A 22,475-nucleotide genomic window follows, 5' to 3' on the forward strand; every position below is an offset into this window, starting at 1 on the left:
CAAAATGAGTGTTGCATGAAGTTATATACCTTACTCCAACATTCAAGCTGAAGCAACGCCTATGTGTTTGTTTTTCTAATGGCTATTTTCTCCAGCCCTTACAATCTGATGCAGTCAGGTAGCTTTGGTGAACTGTCCCCAGCCCAACGCTCTTGTGTGCCGGTACCTCCCTCTCCCGCGCACCCTGCGCGCATTACTTAGGAAAGCGTGAAAAGGAACAGTGGTCAGTACTCTGAGGGGACTTGCATATTAAGTGGACTATTAGCTGTAGCCCCAAGCCGTTAAAATATATATATTTTCAAGGCGTCGTGTTACATCTGTCAACAGATTCGTCCTTACTGCAAGAGTTTTATTGAGAAAACAGCAGGTCGTCACATAAATGGAACTCTACGGGAAGGTAAGACAGAAAGGGATGCTGCATTGCTAGGGCGTGTGTCACCCTAGCATAGAAAGGGGAAGCAAGGGCTAGCTTCTGGTGGGTGGATGAGACCAAACAAAGAGCAACACTGGGAGTGACAGCGTTTAGTTTATAACTCTAGGATTACTGCTATTAATATCAATAATAATACAAAATTAATCTAAAGCTGCAGAGTAAGGAAGAGAGTATGAAAGCAGAGTTGAGGTTTGTAAGTGAGCATTGAACTTTGGGGTTTCTTAAATCAAAGGACGAGTATAGCTTTTTCCCCCTCTAGCCATCTGTCCAGGGCGGCTTTATTAATTACCATAGTGTAGTTTTCTAGTATTGACCAGTTTCAACAATCACTGAAGAGCTGCGGCTCTTGGTACTAACCAGTGGGCAGGGTTGGCTGAGAGGAACTACATCTCCCAAAGTGCAGCGCGACCAAGTTGTGTATATTTTTGGGTGTGCGCGTTCGTGTCTGTGCGCGTGTGGTAGCCAGGGACGGCTGTGGTGCTGATGCTGGAGTAGGATTTGTATATCAGTACACGTAGCATCAGACTCGTTTATACGTTTAAAATAAAAAAGAGAAAAACAGCTACGCGATGAGGCACGAAGCACCAATGCAGGTCTGTAAAATGTCAGGGCAAATTAACAGTGACCCGTCTTTAGTTAATTACGGTGTATCTCGCTCGTTTCAGATAGTCAGTACTCGTTCCGGAAAAGGGGAAAGGACAGGCTGGGTTTACCAACTGCGGTCACTCATAATTGTGGAGTAGTTTTTTTGCCACATTTATCATAATTTAATTTTATAGTAAAACATATTTGTAATAATCAGTTTTGTGTTCCACGTTGTATTTTTTACTGGCAACATCATTTCTTTCTCTTTGCTTGTATGCTTATGTCAATCCATGATTTACTCTTTATATGTAATGTGACAAGTTGTATAAACGAATTTATAGTTACACATAGGGGAAGGGTGAGACTTTTTATTTTTTTATCTGAAAACGCCATTAATCGGATTTGCAGTACAAATAGTTCATATAAATTTTAAGCTGGAATAAGTCAAGGAAGTAGCTCTTGATAGAAATGCAATCACTGTCATACATTTACGCAGTTTTCTCTGTTTTTACATTTCTATAATTAATTGTATTAACGCCTGCTTTAATATGTGCAGAAAAAAAACACACATATGTTAATATATACAATGTCAACAAAATGTATTTGCAGTTTTATCCTGGCTGAGTAATAGACACTGACAGGGTAATTTTGTTTGGTGTTGTACTACATTACTTTTAAATATTTACAGTTTGAAGCAAGCATGTTTAAGAAGTAAGATTGTTTTAGTTATATGTTCTCAAGTACAAAATTAGATATAGAAGCAATCTTTTGAATAATTAGCAACATGCACATTTCCTTCAGTAACACAATCATTGCTGGGGCATTGCAGAAGACAATGGCTATGAAAAAGATTTATAAACCTATTTCCACATGGAGAGATTGATGAATAAACCAGACTGAGATACATTAATGAGTTTGTCATGGGGTTAATAAGGTGGTTAAAACAGAGTTATTTATATGATAAACTACTTGAAATAAAAGAATGGTACTGTGAGGGTAGGACAGAAAAGGTGTTAGACTGTTTTACATCTTAATACAAAAGGCAGGGACGTGGATGAAAGTGTCAAATGATGTAGTCTTTGCAAAATTAGGTGGAGGTAGTTAACCAGTTTGAGTGGGTGGATATGAGAGTACAGAGGATGATTTAATAGACAGGGCAGAACATTAATTAAAACAGAATAAGGCTAAATAAATCACCCCAGTTTAGAGGTGGAAATATTTTGAAGACTTCATTTCTAGTATGTTTCATCATATAATGCAGACAAGTTATGCTGTTGATGTGGATAATGCTTGTACAATGGATAGTTCAGTAGTAAACTCAACAGCACATTGTTTTAAGGAAGATATTACACCATGCATTACTTGTTCATGCCGTATTACTAGAAAATATTATATATGTTTAAATATGTATGTATCTATGCACACGTATAAATATGTATATATATATATATATACACACACACACATATATATATATATATATATATATATATATATATATATATACATATATATATATATATATATGTGGATTTACCTCAAATTGTTGATGTGCCAGATAATCAAAACCCATTTCATCAACTACACTTTATCGAATCTTCACTTCTTCGAATGTCCAGAACAATGGCAATTCACCCAGGGTAAACAACCAGTTGACCACCAGGACAAGACAAACACCAAAACAAGAATCACTCCCTTCACCCCCCCCCCCAGACATCCCATAACTAAATATACCAACTGCAAGACCACACTACCGTAGATCACACTACAGTGGGAAAAGGACAAGGTTCACCATGGTGGCTGGGATTTGATTATCTGGAATGCTGACAATTTGAGGTAGACCCATATACATATATATATATATATATATATATATATATATATATATATATATATATATATATATATATATATATATATATATATATATATATATATATATATATATATTATATATGGATGGCCATGGTGGTGCAGCGGTTAGCATTGCCACCTCACAGCAAGAGGTTCTCCGGTTCAATCCTTGGCTGGGGTGCCTTCTGTGCAGAGTCTGCATGTCCTCCCTGTGGTTGTGTGGGTTTCCTCTTGGTGCTTTGGTATCCTCCCACATCCCAAAGACATGCTGGAGGTAGTTTGGACACTGTAAATTGGCCCTAGGTTTGAGTGTGTGCATGTGTGTGCCTTCTGTGGAAGGTTGGGTGCCGGGCTGGCAACTTGACACTGTAAAACTCCACTGCCAATCATGAAAGGACAGGTGATCCACTGTGGCGACCCCTAACCGGGAAAACACCAGAAGAAGAAGATATATATATATATATATAAATATATTTAATTGTAATCAAATTGATGCATGTTGTGATATGGTTTCCACACCTGAGAGAATACATTTTTTGTTGTATTTGTTGACTATATGTGTCTATCAGGGAAGATCTGTTTTAGTTAACCTCTGAGGAAAAAAGCTGCAGGTTCTGGATTTGTTTTCCCAGTTGTTATAACTGAGGAAAGTGACCTATAATGCACAGTACAACCTATTTCTGTTGCATGTTGTAGATGAGATATTCTTTATATATACCTGTAGTACTTAATTCTTTTATAACAGGTACTGATTATTGATTTATTCAGTTAATTCATTCTTTAAAAACATTGCTTTGAAAGTAATTTTAGTACAGTCAGATGGGTGAAGTATTTTTTTGTATGTGTGTGAGGGGTGGTATTAATTGTTATTGAATATAATGCCATGCATATTGAAAATTATAAGTAAAGTGTATATGCGTATAGCCAACTTTGTGGTACATAGAAATGAAACCCTAATGACTATCTTGCACTTTTGTGATTTATTTATTGCTATTGGCTAATAGTGCATAGACTTGTATTATGCAGGACTGCTGTGTGCTGTAGCGAGGTTTTTCACAATTCTTGTCTAATCTAGGAGCATGTAGTTGATGTATAAGTAGTGGACAAAAATGCGTTTCTGTTTAATGTTCATTATGATGTTTAAAAAAGTCATTAAAATAAAATTAAAACTGTAGTAATCAAATTAATATTGGTAAAGCAGCCCTGTCTACATTTCACATGGACCAGGTTCAATTTCTAATCTGGACACTGAAAGAAAGTTGAGCATGAGCAGTTGCCAGTGATATGGACATCTTGGGTGGAGGGAAGTTCTGCTTGGGCTACTGATTGACTGATGTTCATTGGAGAATGGCCGTCATAGTTAGCTTTGCTACAGCATTTGGACCAAATGTGCTTGTGCCTGCCAAACAGTATGCATGCTGTAGCTAGCCTTGTGTGTTAGTATGCATGGTGTTGAAGCACTAATTTTGCAGACTATGTTCTGAAGCATTTGTGGGGATGAGGGCTGGGGCTACTGTAGAAATACCCCACCTAATTGTCTTATGGATATCATATAGTTACCTTGTCTGGGAACATTTAGATTACATATTAGTGGTTCTAGTCAGGTGCCTGGAGTGGTGCTACTCAGATTAATTCTGTTAAGAGAGTATTGCATGGCTGGCTTTGAGGCTAAGTAACTAAACCTCCTCTCATGTCTGCCTGGATGACAGTCTGTTTGAGTAATCAGAGGAGATGTGCCAGCCACCAGGCGTAAGGGGGAAGTATATGAATTTGTACTACAGGTATGGTCATATTCCATGCAGATGATTTCTAAATGAATTGTTTAGTAAATCAATAGTTGTATCTTATTAGCTAAGAATTGAGACGCTATCTAAGTTGATGACTTCTCAAATGTGTAACCACATAGCGATTGTTAGCTTTCAGTCTGTACAACTAACATGAAGAGGTAAGGAGAACACTGATAGGAAAAGATCTCCGAAGACTGACTGCCTTGGCACGTCTCTTTTGTTGTTAAAACATATAAATGATAACTTATTTATGACCTTAGACTAAAATTGGTAGGTTAATGGTTACTTAGTTAATACTGTAATGTTGATCTTTGTGTCTTATTTTTCTCCTTGTACATAAACAGTATGCACATTCTTTGCTTTATTTTACATAATGTTTTTTTAATGCCAATCTGTTTATTTAAGGGCAATGTTGCATCCATATTACTGAGTGGGGAAATACAATTTTTTTACATTCTGCATAACTAACGCTTAGGGTCATCAGTCTTAGTGAATTGTTTGATGCTTATTATTTTTGTACTAAGTAATATTTTCTCCCCGGGTCTCCACTGAAAAGGAATCTTTTTCCACCAAATCAGACTTTCTTGGTAAACTGAAAATAAGTAAATGCATCTTATTCCCCCCCCCCCCCCCCATGATGAAATGTAGACTCTACGATTTTGGTGGTTTCCAATGTAATCAAGATCTTGTCCGGCACAGAGTGGTGATGACTGGCTTAAGTTTTAATAATTAGCTGATAGATATTTCCTCTTTTTGGAAATCTTCTCAGTGCCTCTCTAGGCAAGCCTTAAAAAAGGCTTAGTGCATCATGCCCATTTAATGTGCAAATGGAGATATATCTTCAATGTAACTAACAATAAAAATCTCTCAAAATTATTTGAGAGAATTAATTCAGTTGTGTTGGAACAAACCATGAAAGTGATTTCAGAATACTAATGCTCCGTGCAGTTGTTGATATTAATATATATTTCCTTTAATGTTCAAGTGATGGTGATTTTTTCTTAATAAATTACCAAAGTTATTTCATAATCGTGGAGCAGTTTGCAATTAGAAGCATATTAAAATGATTTGTCACTATTCTTAACTTCATGGCTATTTTATTTTTGCATTGCATTCTCCTATTGTTTTGTCATAATCATGTCATGATCTGCAATTATTTTTCCCTTTTTTTGTTATTTTTCATTCTGTGATGCTCCACCTCCATATAATTCTCTTTAGAATGCCCCCTTTTGATGTCATGTAAGGTATTCCAGTAAGTTTGTCAGTTCATTCTGTGAAAGCCATTCTGAGAGCTGTTTTTTATGCTAGTGGTAGTATTGATGTCCAAGTTGTTCTTTTAATTTCTGGTGTTGGCATTTTAAATACTTATAAGGGCTATCCATATTTGAGCACATCAGGAAGTTCAAATGACAGCAATGTTGATGTCATTGAGACTGTATGGCTTCCGCCATAATGTAGTAAAATCATTTGGGAAATTACAGATAGCATGGATTCTGCTAGGATATAATTAATATCTTTTGTTGCTGTTTATTAAATGAGAAGTATGCTTTTTTATACTGATGAATGCATTACATTCACTTTTTTGGTCACATTTACTGTTATCACTGTTGATTCCGAGAGGTACACTCTTGATTTTGGTAATGTTTTGAGTGGCATTGGTATGTGTATGGGTAAAATGTTTTTGTTTGGTAGCCGGGGAGATGTTAGTGAATGGTATGTGTCCATATGAAAATTAGTTATGAATATGAAATTAGAAATGAGCAGTGTAATAATACTCACAGAAGGTATGTCTAACTGATTGTTGCACACACACACATGTAGACACATATACACAGGGTTGATTTTGGCAAGGGAGTGAACTTTTATGAATTATTTTAATTATTCAGTACGTGATGTGTACATTTTTTTTTTCATTTCTGATGCAAATGTAGTACAAGACTATAGGCTAGATATATAGTGTCATTTATGATGGAACAAAGGCATATTCTTGAAACTTTTTGGGAGTGATACAGGGTGGAATGATGATAATTTTGGGAGTAGATCATGGAGTAAGACTGTGATGTGCACAAGCGGGTCATGTATGAAATATGCAGTGGTACTGTGCTAAAGTTCTGCTTGTATGAGTGAAAACTCAGATATAGACATTTTACAATATTGTGGTCAGTTGAAAGATATGCACAGCATAACTAACATCATTATCTTGGTTATTTCCAACGAAGCAAAACACATAATTTGTGCCATTTCTAAAAGCAAATTGCATCTAGAATGAGCTTGGAGGGATAGGTATAGTTTGCTAAGGATACCTCTGCTCTGGAACAGACTCCCCATGCACATAAAATAAAGTTCATCACTGCCCATATTCAAACAGAACTATGGATGAAAAACAGAAAATTTAACCAGGACTGTTCCCTGTATTACTACTGGATAGAGGCAGCTCCTAAGTGCTTTATCCCATGTAAAGTTCCCCTCAAATTATCAATGACATGATCCCAGTTATACTCATTAGAGGTAATATTTAATTATCAGCCATGGGATGGGTAAGGCCAATCTCTAAATGAATGGAATAGGTTAATTTGAGCAGAAATAGGGAAAACTGGCTAGCCTTAAAATGACCTACAAGGGCTGCTAGACTAGGACTTACCTATTTATTTATTTTATTTATTTTATTTTATTTTACATTTGTTAACCGGGGGTGTCTGACTGAGCCGAAAAGGCCCTTTTTCAGCAGAGGCCCAGGGAGAAAAGCTCCACAAAGAAAAATTACAGACACATTTAGTTATTTAGACATAATCAGTATACACACAAATTACAAGAGACATGTTTTTACAGTGGCATGCGGTACAAACAGTTACAGTGGAGAGAACAATCAAAAAAGATATTCATTTTAAAAATAAAGGTAAGTAATAGATTTGTGGTGTACAGCTAAACTTTGGAATGTAGGTAGAATACATACATAGTACACAGGTACAGTACATACATTGTAGATTAGCCAGTGTTTGTGAGTAAGATTGAAAAACTATTAACCTAAGAAATTATGAAGGCACAGGTAGTACATCACACACACATGAAACCCTTTTCAACATTACACAAACTTAACAGTAACTCATTGAAAGGTACTACTGTGTTAAATAGTAAACCACACAGTGCGATACTGATTAGATTAATACACAAATGTTTATCCTGTTACAATTAAAACTCAGGAAAAAAATAAGAGCAAGTCTCTAAAGAAAGCCCGTAACACCAATATGTCCAGCTGTACTATAGTGCAATTATCTCATGTAATGACATCATGTTAGGAGCAAAGTTTTCTACAAAAATAAGTTTCAGAATGCCAACAAAAGCTTGTGTTGACAGTTTCAGCAAAGGAATACACAATTCCACCCAAGAAAACGCACATAAGAGTTGCAGCTATGGTAAGTAATATGCTTTTGCAACACATAAGAAAGCAAAACCAGAACACTTAAATAAGTGTACCAGATCACTTTAAGTAAAGGTGTTTTCTGCTTTGCATTAGGATTACAATGTATATTCTTACATGTTTGTTACTTCTTGCTTTTAGACAAAGAGTAAGGAATTTTGCATGTAATATATATGCAAATCCATCATTACTGAGGTAATTATTTATATATTATACTATTTGTTTTATAACTGTCTGTGAAAACGTGATGACTTGAATACAGAATGCTTTTATAACGTCATTCTTGCAATGATTGTCATGCTGTTCTGTTTTTGTTATGCTTTTGCAGTAAACAAATAAATATATATGTACATTTTAGTATACAGAGGTTGAGGTATTTTGCATAAGTCTGAGGTTTTCTGTATAAAATCCTCCTTAAGAGTAATAAAAAATAGTATTACATAAATTCTTTATATGGAACATCTTCATGAATGGTCTTATATCTGCTTCTGCTCTTATATCTGCATTTCTTTGTCTGCCCCACTGTGTGAACCCTACCACCCATATTGGACACTTCATCTCTGTCACGTGTAACTTCCTCAACTGCTCTGCCATTACTGCCCAAGTTTCTGTACCATACAGTAATACTGGTCGTACCACTGTTTTGCACACCTTACTTTGACATTCTTCTGTCATATACTACACCTGACATTCTTTGCCATTTGTCTGCAACCCCCCCCCGATTCTATCTTTGATCTCCTCATTCAGACTTCAGTTCTCCTCAACCACCCCTCACAGATACTTGAAGCTGTTATCTGTTACACTGTTTTCACTTCTGTCTCGGTTCTCAGCTTCAGAACTCTACCATTTGCTGTCATTACAACTGTCTTATCTGTACTCAGTTTCATCCCATGTGTCTTCAGTTTTGCATTCCATTCCCCTATCCTTTTGGTAATGTGGTTCATCACCAGTATGAACAGCAGTAGGCTCAGAGCTGAACCCTAGTGCACACCAACTCTCACTGGGAACCACTCTGTGAGACCAAACATTATTTGTACTTGAGTCATTTTATCCTTGTACATAGCCTGCACTAATTCTACTAATGTTTCTGGGACTTCAGACTACTGCAGTACTGCCGAGATCAGCTTTCTTGGGACCTTGTCATATGCTTTCTCCAAGTCTAGGAATGCCCAGTTGGACTGTGTCCTCCTCTCTAGCTTCTTCTCAACTATCTGTCTCACTGCAAACATCAGATCAGTTGTGATGCATCTTGATCTAAATCTGAACTGCTTATCTCCCATTTTATTTTCTACTACTCCTCTGTATATTAGTTTATCAATCCCCTGTCTGTAACATTCATGCAAATTGACAGGAGTTTGATACCTCTGAACTGCTCACAATTGTGAATGTACCCTTTATTCTTGAATACTGGCATTAGTATACTTATTCTCCAGTCATCTGGGAAATACCTTTCTATCCACACTGCTATGAGTACCCTCAGAAACTATTTCTCCCCCATCTCATCCAGCATCTTTATCATATCTGCTGTGACCTCATCTGAGCCTGCTGCTTTCAATGACTTCATTTTCCTTAGTGCTGTTCTTACTTCTATGGTGGGCTTCTTCTCTTTTCTCATCATAACCGTTGACTGGGACATTACAGCTTCTGTGGTGTTTTCTTCATTTAGAAGCTGCTGGAAGTACTCCTTCCATCTGCCTTTCATATCCTGTGGACTGGTAAGCAGGTTGCTGTTGGCATCTCTTTAGAATGGTGGCTGACTGTCTTCTTTATCTTTCTTTGTCTTGCAAACTGATATACTTTTTTGTGCCATCTACTGATTTACTTTCCAGAAGATGGTAGAGTGCTTCTAACGCCTTGTTCTTTGCTGTTGCAACTGTTCCAGTCAGAATTCCTTCCTAGTCTGGTTTGTCTTTTCTATCTTAAAAAACAAGCCCAAGCTCCAACACCAATAAAAATGTATTTAATCCAAGCGTGCATATAATATGGCAAAGCTTTGGTAAAGTGTGTAGACTCAAAAGCTTTGCTGTATTATACGCACACTTACACTAAATACATTTTATAGGTGTTTGAGGTCGAGCTTTTTTTTTTTTAGTTTTGAGTTTTGTCTTTTGAGCTCATTTACATGGCTTTGGACCTGTTTTAGTTTGGTCTATCTTTTCTATCTCCCATCCTTTCCTACTCTCCTCCTTCTTTTGCTAATTTCCTGCACTTCTGCAGTCCACCACCACAGTTCCTTATATACCTTATTTTCATACTTGGCTCAGCCACATATCTATTCTGTAGTCCTCACACATGCTGTTTTGAGATGCTGCTTTTCTTCTTCAACTCCACCTATTTCCTCTTCTTCTGGAGGTGCTAGAACCCTGAGTAATTCATTGACCTGCTGTTCTTTCTCTCCAGTCAACTTCCAGGTCCTCAGTCTGGTCTTTATTGACCTTTGAGCCCTCTCTGACCATTGCTTGCAGCTAGTTGTGGCAACCAATGGTTTATGCTTTGGGCTGTCTGTTTCACTGGAGATAACTTTGCAATCATTGATACTACCCCAGTGACCTTTCCTTACTAGGAGGAAGTCTGCCTGAGTTGCATGTTGGCCACTCTTGTATGTGATCTTGTGACTATCTCTCTTTGTCAACCATGTGTTGGCTACTATCAATCCATTTGCCAGACAAAAGTCTAGAATGGCATCTCCTTCATTATTCCTGTTAACCACCCCATGTAGATCCAGGCAGTACTCATATCCTGCTCTGTGTATCTCAATACGTGCATTCAAGTCATGCATTATTAACACCAATTCATGTTGTCCTGCTTTATCTAGTAGGTTCTGCAAATGTGGCCTGAAAGCACTCCTTTCCTCACTATCATAACCTGACTAACAGTGCCGTAAACAAATCTGAAGTGGTCGTCTGCTGCAACACATCTTAGTTGATTAAAACTATTAAAGAGACAGTGTAAGATTTAAGACTTTACAAATGGTTTTTCAACGTGTTTTATGGTGATAGTGAAGATATTTACGTGGAACAGTTTGAACCAACTATTTTCTTCTTGCCGCATTTTCAGTATAAAACAAATGAACATAATCATGTTAGAAGTTTGAAGGGTATTTTAATATTTAACCAATTATCTTCATTATGTTTACTTATGTTCTGAAAAAATGTTCATACCAGGCCATAAATGAAGAGAATATTTGGTGTTAGTGACCTTGTCTTGAGAACTGTGTACAGTTAAAAATAAAATTACATTTTGGAGGAATGAACATACTGGCAAATAACCAAGAAGAACATAATACTGAAGATAAAAAGAGGTGCTGGTGGTAAGACTGCAGCATCAGTGATATGTAGTAATAAAATTATAATGAAATGACAGAAGGAACAAGGATTAAACAACAATAATGCAACATTGATACTGAAGATATTTTTTTAAATTTAAGGGAAACTGTAGACAGAATTAATTGGCTAACAAAAGACTATAATTTCTTAATGAGCTACTTCCTGCATTGCAGGATTTACTTCCCTCAGCCTTCATTTGCCTTCTATATCACCTTGAGCAAGTTATTGAAAGAATAACATCATCACCAAATGTCTAATAAGCTACTTCCTGCATTCAGGATTTGATTCCATCAGCCTTTATTTGCCTTCCATATCACCTTGAGAAAGTTATTTAAAGAATAACATCAACCAAATGTCAATTACTTTGTTCCAAAAATGATTTTCCTTCCCAGTGATTCAATAGTAAACACTTCACTTACAAACATCATTTGATAAGTATTCCATTTGTTCTATGTGTGAGCTTATTTCTGTTTTCCTTTCTTTCCTATATTTGTCTTGCCATTTGTTACATCATAGAGGCTACTAATAGTGCCAGCATAATAAGGTTAGGTTACTTATTCTGGCTACAAAGCTATTAAAAAACAATGGCTCTTAAACATTGACATTTTAATGTGTCTGATCAGTCACAGTTTGCCAGTATCACATCTCAGGTTAATAGTATTCCATGCAGTTTGAACAAAAGCAAGGTTTTCAGGCTTATTCTTCAGATGTAAATGAACAAGAAAACTTAACTCATACTTAGGTAAATTTTTTTCCAATTGCAAATTAGTTGTTTTTCTCCTTAATCAAAGTCTTGAGTGCCACACATTAAAAAATATCTTCATCTTACTTGTCTAATTTTCTGTCAGTGTTTGATTTTACATTTTTATCTACACTGTCTTTTCTGTAAAAATATATATGTTTCTTCTAGTGTTTTGTTACAGCATTTTTGTATGGCTTACATACATTGTTTTGTTCTGACAAGTCAGTGATTTGGGGAAGGAAAAATTAACATCAAATACTCAAATTCTATATACAGTATTAAAAACTGTTAAAGCAACACAAACTAGTTCAGCCCATTTAATAACTACTAATCACAAGGGTCAGATTTTTTTTACTCTTGAATAATGAGGTACAGTTATTACTTTGAAAAGAACTTTTAACTCAGCTACATTTTAAAGCCTGTAATTCAAACATTCCTTAAATGCTGTATCAAAGATGACCACTAATAAACAGCAAATGAAGCAAAGCAATGAAAATATGGATTGAAGCTGACAGTCAAAAGTAGGCATTCACAGTATTGTTGTAAGTTGACGAGAGAGAGAACCACAGTAAAATATCCTCTCATCATAGGGATTACACTTTTTCCAACTAAAATGACAGGAGGGAAGCATGAAAGCATTGATCATAAAACAAAATCATGCTACCCATGACACCCCCCTTTCAGGCCATTTTTGAGGTATAACAAATTGGAAAATAATAACCACTTACTTTGATACAGATGCATCAGTAATGCAGAAAAGTTCAAGATACACTTAAAACATTTTTTCAGTTTCTGTTTGCAGTTCTCTTTAACCAGACAGTGCTTTGTTGTAATTGGGAATCTGGGCATGGCTCAATAATGGTCTCCTAGACTGCATGCCTAGTAACTACCTATGTGTACAGTTCTGTGATCAGTACTAAGAGTTACAAGGAGTACAAGCTCTTAGTGAAATACTGGTTTTGTTTTAGAACATGCCTTTAACTTCAAAGAAATGTGAAGGATCCAGCTATGGTAATTGCAATGCATTTTTTCACTATGCATGAATGGATAGTAAACTTAAATGCAACAGTCCAACTGTAAAACTTCATTATTACTATCAAACCATGCTGTATGACATACAATCCTATATCATGCTAATGGTAGAAGAATGGTAGTAGTACCAACCAATTTATTATGCATTTGAAGATGAACAGAGTTAATAGAAAGCAAGACGGTATGAGACTGATGTGTAAATACCAGCAGACTCTGGACATGATAATACTTTTTATTTTATTTTGTTTTAGTTTAGTTTATATTTCTGCATCAGGTTAATACTCTGATCATAACTGACCATTTGCAGGTACTGCCTGGATGAAATAATTCACAAAGAAAAATGTGTAACAGAGAGGCAGTTAGATGTACGGATCTACTTCTAATGATCGAAATCCCACTTATCTAACTTTCTTAAGACTAAGTCAACATCGCTGAAACTACATTTAAACAAATACTCGGATCACCAACAGAAAACTCCAGGTAAGTAACCACTTGGCCTCCATGGTGAGCTTTGCCCCTTTCCCCACTGTTGTACGATCTCGCAGTTGGTATATTTAGTTGGGGGTGAGGGGGGGCGAGCCTTTCAATGAGTTACTGTTAAGTTTAATTTGGTTCAGTTTTTATTTTACTTTGTGGTGCGGACAAGTGGTTACTTACCTGGAGTTTTCAGTCGGTGATCCAAGTGTTCATTTAAATACAGTTTCGGTGACATTGTCTTGGTCTTAAAAAATTGGGTAAGTGGAATTTCGATCATTAAAAGTAGACCCAGATGTACATATCTAAAACAGAGCAGAATGCAACAATATATAACAAAAACTATACAGTAGCAATTAACACATATAGCCAGTTAATGCCAAAAATTAGATACAGTAGGCATGCTGGCTTTGTGCATAGGATCAAGGTTAGTATTAGCTGACTATTATTTCTAAAAATGAATCACAGTAACAGTGGAAATATTTTAATACAGATGTACCAGTCTAACAGTGGTGACTATGTTTGGAAAAATGCACAATTTCAGTGTACAGCACACCATGATGTACAAAATGTGCTTAAGGTCATTATTCTTACTCTTGGATGAACAGACTCTGGTGGCCTGTGTACTGCCCAGAGGGTGTTGCATTATTTCTTTGATTATAAAATGTCATAAACAATTTTTTGAGAACATTTGAAAAGTAAAATTGGTACAGAAGGTTCTTCAGGTCATAGATTGTGCTCAGTATTATGTATGCTTTATCTTTGTTGTTTTTGATTATTTGAAAACCAGTTCTCATTTTTCTGTCTTGGAAATAGATCAATATAAGTAAAAAACATCAGCATTTTTATAATACACATAGCATATATTAGCATGCCTGAAAAATAACTTGGTCTAATTGTCATTTATCATCTTTTCATTCTCAGTGTTTTATCAAGACAAAGTCTCCTGTGTTGGTTCTTAAGGAATGATTACCTGTTTTTTTTTCCTGATCTGAATTTAACTCTTCCCCCTGTACATTATTGTAGGAAGTGAACAGTTACTTTATTTCTCCTTTTCTACATTCATTTACATTCATGTATATCATGTGAAGTGTTCTGAGTGGTCCTCTGATGCTGTGCAGCTCTTCCATCCCTGAGGTGATTTTGACTTTCTGTCTTAACATGCTTGTCCTAGTTAGCTAATTAGAACTGAATTAACTATAGAAAGATATTTCTGTTTTTTACCCAGCTGACCTTTAAATATAATCTTCAAGTTAAACTGTTAAAGGGCATTTTCCTGTACTTTCTTGCTTACTGATTCCAGCATTTTTAAAACATCTCAAAATATTTCATGCAGTTTGGAAAATTCAAAGAAGCTACTTACATTTCTGTAACTAGTTAAATAACAACTTGCATTCTATTAATTTGCTAATTTATTTACTAATGTTCTTATACAGCTTTTCAGATGCTATCAAAATATTCAAACCTGGTAAAGTAAACCTAAGATTGAAAGCCTGCTTTGGGTAAACAACTTAACCTTATTGAAATGTTTTACCACTGATATTCTGTTACAGTAATGGTAATATGTTTGACTTTAATATGTTCTCAAAATTGCTTTTGTCTTTATTTAGCATTTTGGTGGTTATGTAATTATCTCTGAGCATTAAATGTGTGCTTAATTATATTTTACTTATGATATATTGGATTTGTTTAATGCTGCTATTTACAATATCTACTATAATATATTGCATTTGTTTGATGCTGCTATTTACAATATCTACCAAAGCACATTTATGTTTTTTGTTAAAAAAATAAGTTATGAGGTAATGGCAGTGTTTTATACAATAGTTCATAAAGACACATTCCTTAAATTTACAGTTGTTCTCAAATCCATTGTGTTTTCTTGCTTCATATAAAATCTTGATTTCTTCACCCTATTCAGATTCGCCTGTAGGCCTGTGTAGCCATCTGCCTTTTCTGTTTCATTTCTAGCAATCTCCTGCCCTTCATCTCTTCTACTACATCATATTTTACTACCTTTCCAAAAAACTCTAATTTGTACTATTCTTACTTGATTTTGATTATGTACTATATGTCAGTTTCCAGTACCTCCTCTTTTTATTTGCTGTTTAGCCCCATTTTGGGGAATCAGAAATCTTATCTGTGGGCCTGTACAAGCCCATTTAGGAAGTATCTCCCACCTCATTTCACTAAATGACTAGATCTGTTCATGTCATACTACAACACATCGACCACAGTACTTATAATTGTGCAATTGCCTTGCTTCATTTAAAACGTTTTAAATTGCTAATTTTGTAGAGTTTTAATTGCATTTACTGTGTAGGACTACACACTCAAGTGCGTTATCCTTTTCTGTGTTTATTTACTGTATTATTGCATTGTTTAGCCTGTTTTAACAAAAAAATACTATATTGTTTGCTTGTTTCCCATCTTTCCTAGCCAGTCCAGATCCCAGGCTTTGCTTGTCTCAGGATTTTATTCTCTGTGTTCAGAGCTATCCAGACCTTGCTATGGTAGAGGGAAGTCCTACTGCTTACCAGTGGGAGTGGTGAGCATTGTACTGCCTATCTAATACTAGAGGAGTGGTTTCCAGCTCTGAAATTGTAATTTTATTAGCCTTTTTGGGCTGATTTCTATCCCTTTCAACTTTCTGGCTTAAAAACGCATGTTTGCACATTTTTCACATTGTGCAGCACCATGAGGCTACAGTTAAACTATTCCAGGTACCAGAAAGTCTGCTCTTCAAATTTTCCCTTAGAACTAGCTGGTTTCTCAGTAGTAGCACTAAAATCTGAACCCCTGTGACTAGCACTTGCTCTGGAACCTGCTGGAAAGCACTAGGAAGCCTGAAACTGATACAAGCACTCAACTCTCCTTGTCAATAAGGAGAAATTAATCGTAGGCACTAAACAGCCTATAATTGCAAAGTACCTTGCAAAGGTAAGGGAAAACAGCTCTTATACTTTACAAAAAAAGCACCTAAACAGGCATGTCCAAGGGTCAGCTTCCGGTGATTTCTCCTGTCCACCTGGTGAATCTGGGCATACTGGGACAATGCAGCAACTGCCTCATGTACACAGACAACCCTGTCCTCCTACCACCCAACACTACAACCTGTGAGAGATGCAGTTACATAGCCAGACTGGAAGCGAAGCTCTCTTCGGCCAAGATTGTGCTAGACAGTCAAGTGAAGAAGGTTAACACCTGCACTACACCTCAAGCAACTCATAGCCCTTCAAAACCCACACCATCAACACCCACACATAGCAATACTAAACCCACATATGTGAAGGCCCTTAACATTAACCTGCCCAAGCAACAAGGACCTCCAAATCTGAAACACAAACAAACACCAGTCACAACCAAAGTGACACATAGCTCACAACACCAGTGTGCCACGCAACAACAGCCCCTAAGGCAAGGCAATGTACCCAACACTTTAGTCATAGGTGACTGTATAGTCAGGCATACTGATGTCCCACTCACCAGGCTGAACAAGGAGAAAATTACAGTCCGCTGCCTGTCGGGTGCCAGGATCCACCACATAATGCATGCACTCAAGTCACTCCACAACAAGTACAAATACAACTCTGTCATTGTCCATGCTGGAGGGAATGACTTGAGACGTACCTCCCTGGACTACATGAAAAGAGACATGGAAGAGCTGTCAGATCATGTGGCCCAGGCAGGTATGACCCTAGCCCTGAATAGCGTCCTGCCTCCGCCCAGAATGATACCACAGTATAAGGGCAACAATTGGATAAGCTTCTGGTGTCATTCAAAGGGGATCCAGTAACTGTCTGCCTGGGAAGACATGAACGACAAACCACAATGCTTTGCCAGAGATGGTGTGCACCTGTCACCCCTGGGATTCAGGTTACTGGCTAAAGCTCTTGCCACTCCTATAGTGCCTTTTTTAGGCAAGGTTCAAAGGACAAAACCACCACCGTAACAGATGCAAGCATGAAAAATCTGAAGGTAATGCTATTCAATGCTAGAAGTCTAAACCTCAAAATGCACTCTCTCGAGGCACTCCTAAAAATGGAGAACATTGATATCTGTGCAGTAACTGAGACTTGGTTCAAGGCTCCTGAGAGCACCCCTGAAATACCAGGCTACAACTCTTATCACACTTTTTGGCCACAAAACCAAGACGGAAACACTAAAGGTGGAGGAGTGTCCATATTCACACCTCCAGGCTAGTTGCCCAACACAATGCATCTGAAATTCTCCAGGTGCAACTAATACTAGGTAAGACTGCAATCCAAATTGTAGCTTGCTACAGATCCCCCACCATACCGCAAGATTCTCACTACACCTTTCTAAATATACTGGAAAATATTAAGATACAACCAAACACCCTAATACTGGGTGATTTCAACTACCCTGCCATTAAATGGGAAAACTACTCGGGTACCAACTCCTTTTCCCAACGGTTCTTGGAATTCATAAATTCCAACGCCCTGGATCAACTAATCCATTGTCCCACCAGGGGCTCCAATATCCTAGACCTGGTCATTACCAACATGGAAGATAGATGCTCCACACCAGTGGTCACCCCCTCATTGGTCAGGTCTGACCATAAGCAAATCACCCTTAACATCCACATCCCACCCCCACCCCCCAGTAAGGAAACCTCCTTAGAAAACTTCTCCAAAGTCAACTTCATGCTACTGAACTCAGAAGTGACAAGCTTCATGACACCCATGCAGACGGGATCTGAAAGTTTGACTGCAGAATCCTACACTAAGGCACTGTACGAGCACATCCACTCATGCATGAATCGTGCCATCCCAAATAGAACCAAGATGCTGTCCTCCAAAAAAAGGAAGCCAATCTGGTGGTCCCCTTCTATAAAAAAACTATACAACAGAAGGAAGAAACTGTTGCAGAAAAGAGGAAAATCCCAGGATGTAAAAAACTCCCTCACCAGCCTCAGTAAGAAGCTGAGATCCCTCATAAAATCCTCAAAAGCTAGTTACGAAAATAAAATTGCCAAAGATTCCAAAGACATCCACAAGGCATTCTATAGTTATGTCAAGAATCTAAATGGCAATGCTCAGATCTGCTCTGAGCTTCAACAGAATGGCATTAAATATTCTGATCCCAAGGATATTGCCAATATCCTGGCAGATCGATTTAGTGCTAACTTCACCCCCTTCTCACCCCCTAAAGGGCCCATCTCAATACCAAAAGATTGCCAAATTCCGATAGCCATGGCCACACAGGTAGAAACCGCACTCTCCAAAGTTAAGAATACAGAATCCGTGGGACCAGATGACTTCCTAGGCTGTGTACTACACGAACTACAAAATGAACTGGCACCACACCTAAGTGTCATGTTTAATTATAGCCACACCTCAGGCTTTGTGCCCACTGAGTGGCGCACAGCTACAGTTATCCCACTCCACAAGGGGGATCCACCTTGAATCCCAGGAATTACCATCCCATCAGTCTGACAAGCCTGATTTGCAAGGGCATGGAACGCATTATCATGGAACTTATAAACAAAGACATTGGCAACCTTCAAACACTGGACCCCACCCAGTTTGAGTTTGTGAAGGGCCAATCTTGTCTCCTGAACCTGATTGACTTCTTCAAATCAGTCTCCAGAGCTGTGGACAAGGGTAATGTGGTCCACGCAGCCTATCTGGACCTCGCCAAGGCCTTCGACACCATCCCCCACTCTGGAATCATAGATAAACTTACTAAGCTGGGCATAAATCCCTATGTCACTTGATGGGTTGCCAACTGGCTTACTGACAGAACCCAGACTGGAAAAGTAGCCGACTCCAAATCCAGCTCCAGACAAGTGACAAGTGGAGTACCTCAGAGTTCAGTCCTGGAACCACTCTTGTTTGGCATCTACTTCTCTGAAGTACAGGCCAACACTAAGGGACTCTGGCTAACAAAGTTCGCAGATGACTGCAAACTGGGAGCCATTACTGAATCCCCAAATTATGTGGATATTCTAGAAAAGGGCCTTCCAGAAACAGATGCCTGGTGCCAGAGCCATGGGCTCAAGCTTAAGAAATGTATAGTTATCCCCTTTGGAAAAAAACATGTACCCATGAATTACCACATAGGTGGCAGTACACTAAACATCGAAAGTGTGATGAGAGACTTAGGGACACAGGTGGACAGTGATCTCACTTTCGATAACCACATCGCCACAGCAGTCAGGAAATCCTTCTGTGTGGCACACCTCATCACTAAGGGCTTTTCATCAAGAAAAAAGGAGGTCATTGCCCCACTGTACTCATCCTTCATTAGACCCATTATAGAGTATAATGCCCCGTTTGGTATGTACCTCACAAGACATCTGCAACAGCTGGAAAGGCCACAGAAATACCTCACTAAAAGAATCACAGGCCTAAAGCAGATGCCATATGCTGACCGTCAAAAAAACTCCACCTATACTCTGTCGCATATCGTCTACTCAGACGCAATCTCTGCTTAACATACAAGGCCATGTCAAACCCGGAGCTGTTGGATTTGCTCCACTTAAACAAATCCCAATCCCTCAGAGCCACACACTCCAGGGATCTAAACATTGTCATCTCAATGAACAAAACATGCTGGGGGATAGGTTCCTGACCCAGAGACTCTCCATACTCTGGAATAGACTGCCCATACATGTCATGCAGAGCGCCTTCTTGGCCCTCTTCAAAAGGAACCTTGATGATTGGATGGGAGATAGGAAATTCACCCCGGGATCACGTCAGTCGCCCTGCTAGACAGGGGTCCAGGGAAGTAAATATTATGGGAAGAAATATCCAGGGAATTGTTATGGCTAGGCTTGTATAGGCCCTAGGGCCTATAGCCTAGTACCAACCTATGAACATATGAATCAGCCTTGAATGCAGAGCTCTCTTCTCATTCTAATTTTCTCCCATTGTATTTGGAGTTCTGAATTTTTCTACTCAGTGCACCAGCAAAATGGCCACTCTTTGGTCACACAGTACCTATAACTTTCTTTTATTGCCTATACTGGAGAAAAGAAAGGGTCAATGGACTGGGATCACAACCTTATAACTTTAAAAATAAACCTCACTGATGGAACTCCCATATTAATAAACTGTAATACAAACATACAGAAACAATGAAAAGTTGCAACAAATACGCATATCCTACCTCAAGACCACACTTAAACATGGCGGTAAGGAGCTTAGTAGCATTATTAGAAAATGTAAAGTTGAGTTCAAACTTAAGGTCCCTACAGGTACTAAAGGAAACAACAAGCCTTTCTTCAGTTATATCAAGTAATTAAGGAACAATGTACAACAATGGACTGAGCTCTAGTATAATAATGTCATGCATTCCAGTCCCAGGAATATCATCAATATATTTGTAGACAACAGTTGTGCCGAATTTACCCCACTAATTTACATTTCTATGCCTCTATCCCTGAAAATATTTTGTTTTCCCTGAAATTACCAGTAACATGTTTTAGAATGCCAGCCAAAAGCTAAATGTTGTGTTTATGTGGGACCAGATAATATACCAGGCTACATTCTCATCAATGCATATCCACAACACAAACAGCACCAGAATTAGTCATTCTAAAGACTTAAACCTTGTCTGTGATAAAAATAGGGCCTGCTGGAGAGATAGGTATGTATCCCAGAGACTACCCCGTCAATGGAACGGGCTCTCCATCCATGTGAAGCAGAGTTCCTCCCTAGCCCAATTCACATGCAACTTGGACGATTGGATGGGAAACTGGAAATTCATCCCTTGTTTGGCACCTATTTCTCTAATGGACTATTCTCTAACCTGTAAATCGTTCATCTCCCAGGCCCATGCTTACACTTATCAATGGTATCAGAACTTGCCAGAGATTTGGGATGCATGGCTATGCTTAAAAAGGCCCTTGTGGTCGTGAACCTAGTAAACACCTATGAACCTATGAACGCCATAGGTATCCAAGTTCCTTGTTAGCCTGTTCAGCCTCGGGTCTATATTATAACATCGACGTCTTAAATCTTCGAATGTTATAATATCGAACCCTATGCACCGAATGCTGAAAATAGCGAAGCTGCAGAATATCGAATACTTTCCTAGGGAAAGTATTCGGTGGGCCGTTTCTGCAGCTTCACTATTTCCTGGACTGTGGAGCAAAGGTTACGGACCGGGTTAAGGTAAGTGTGTGAACAGATTGGGTTAAGGTGAGTGTGTGATAGTTAGGGACCTTAGGGTTAGGGGCAGGTAAGGTGAGTGTATGATAGGAACCTTAGGGTTAGGGAGCGGGTAAGGTGAGTGCGCGATAGGGACCTTAGGGTTAGGGAGCGGGTAAGGTGAGTGTGCGATAGGGACCTTAGGGTTAGGGAGCGGGTAAGGTGAGTGTGCGATAGGGACTTTAGGATTAGGGAGTGGGTAAGGTGAGTGTGCGATAGTTAGGGACCTTAGGGTTAGGGAGTGGGTAAGGTGAGTGTGCGGTAGTTACGGACCTTAGGGTTAGGGTTGGGTTAAGGTAAGTGTATAGCTAGTGGTGTATGTATGGTTTAGTGTAGGGTTTCGTGAAGTGTATGTGTATGGATTATTTATTTTGGTGTGCTTGTGTTGTGTGTATGTTTGTCAGAACAGCAAATTTTTGCCGTGGGAAAAAATTTGCTATTCTGAGTCTTCGATGTTATAGTCTTTCGATTGAAATGGTTCGATATTATGACATTCGAAGTTTTAAGACTTCGATGTTATAATATAGACCCTTCAGCCTCAACCGATACATGGGGTTTGCACCTGATACCTGTAGAACAAACAGCCACTGAGACTCCTTTTCACAAGGATGACCACTATACAGACAAGGAAATTATAGGCCCATCAG

The 22,475-nt window shown here is 38.2% G+C and overlaps 1 protein-coding gene across 2 annotated transcripts in view; it reads left to right on the top strand.

Annotated features, from left to right (window-relative positions):
- The first annotated feature begins 217 nt into the window (after nt 1–217).
- RAB3C (RAB3C, member RAS oncogene family) overlaps nt 218–22,475 on the top strand; it is a 1,959,298-nt gene continuing 1,937,040 nt past the window's right edge. The window contains exon 1 of one of the 2 annotated variants that reach the window (XM_044063807.1): nt 218–397. In XM_044063807.1, coding sequence (XP_043919742.1) covers nt 380–397 — 18 coding nt within the window. In that variant the 5' untranslated portion in view covers nt 218–379. Of the gene's footprint in view, nt 398–900; nt 1,027–22,475 lie in introns of those variants that run through there. The other variant, XM_044063805.1, reaches the window with a different exon arrangement.

The sequence above is a fragment of the Protopterus annectens genome, chromosome 2.part2 (genome assembly GCF_019279795.1).
Source record: "Protopterus annectens isolate FY-2018-M chromosome 2.part2, PAN1.0, whole genome shotgun sequence".
Classification (NCBI taxonomy): domain Eukaryota; kingdom Metazoa; phylum Chordata; order Ceratodontiformes; family Protopteridae; genus Protopterus; species Protopterus annectens.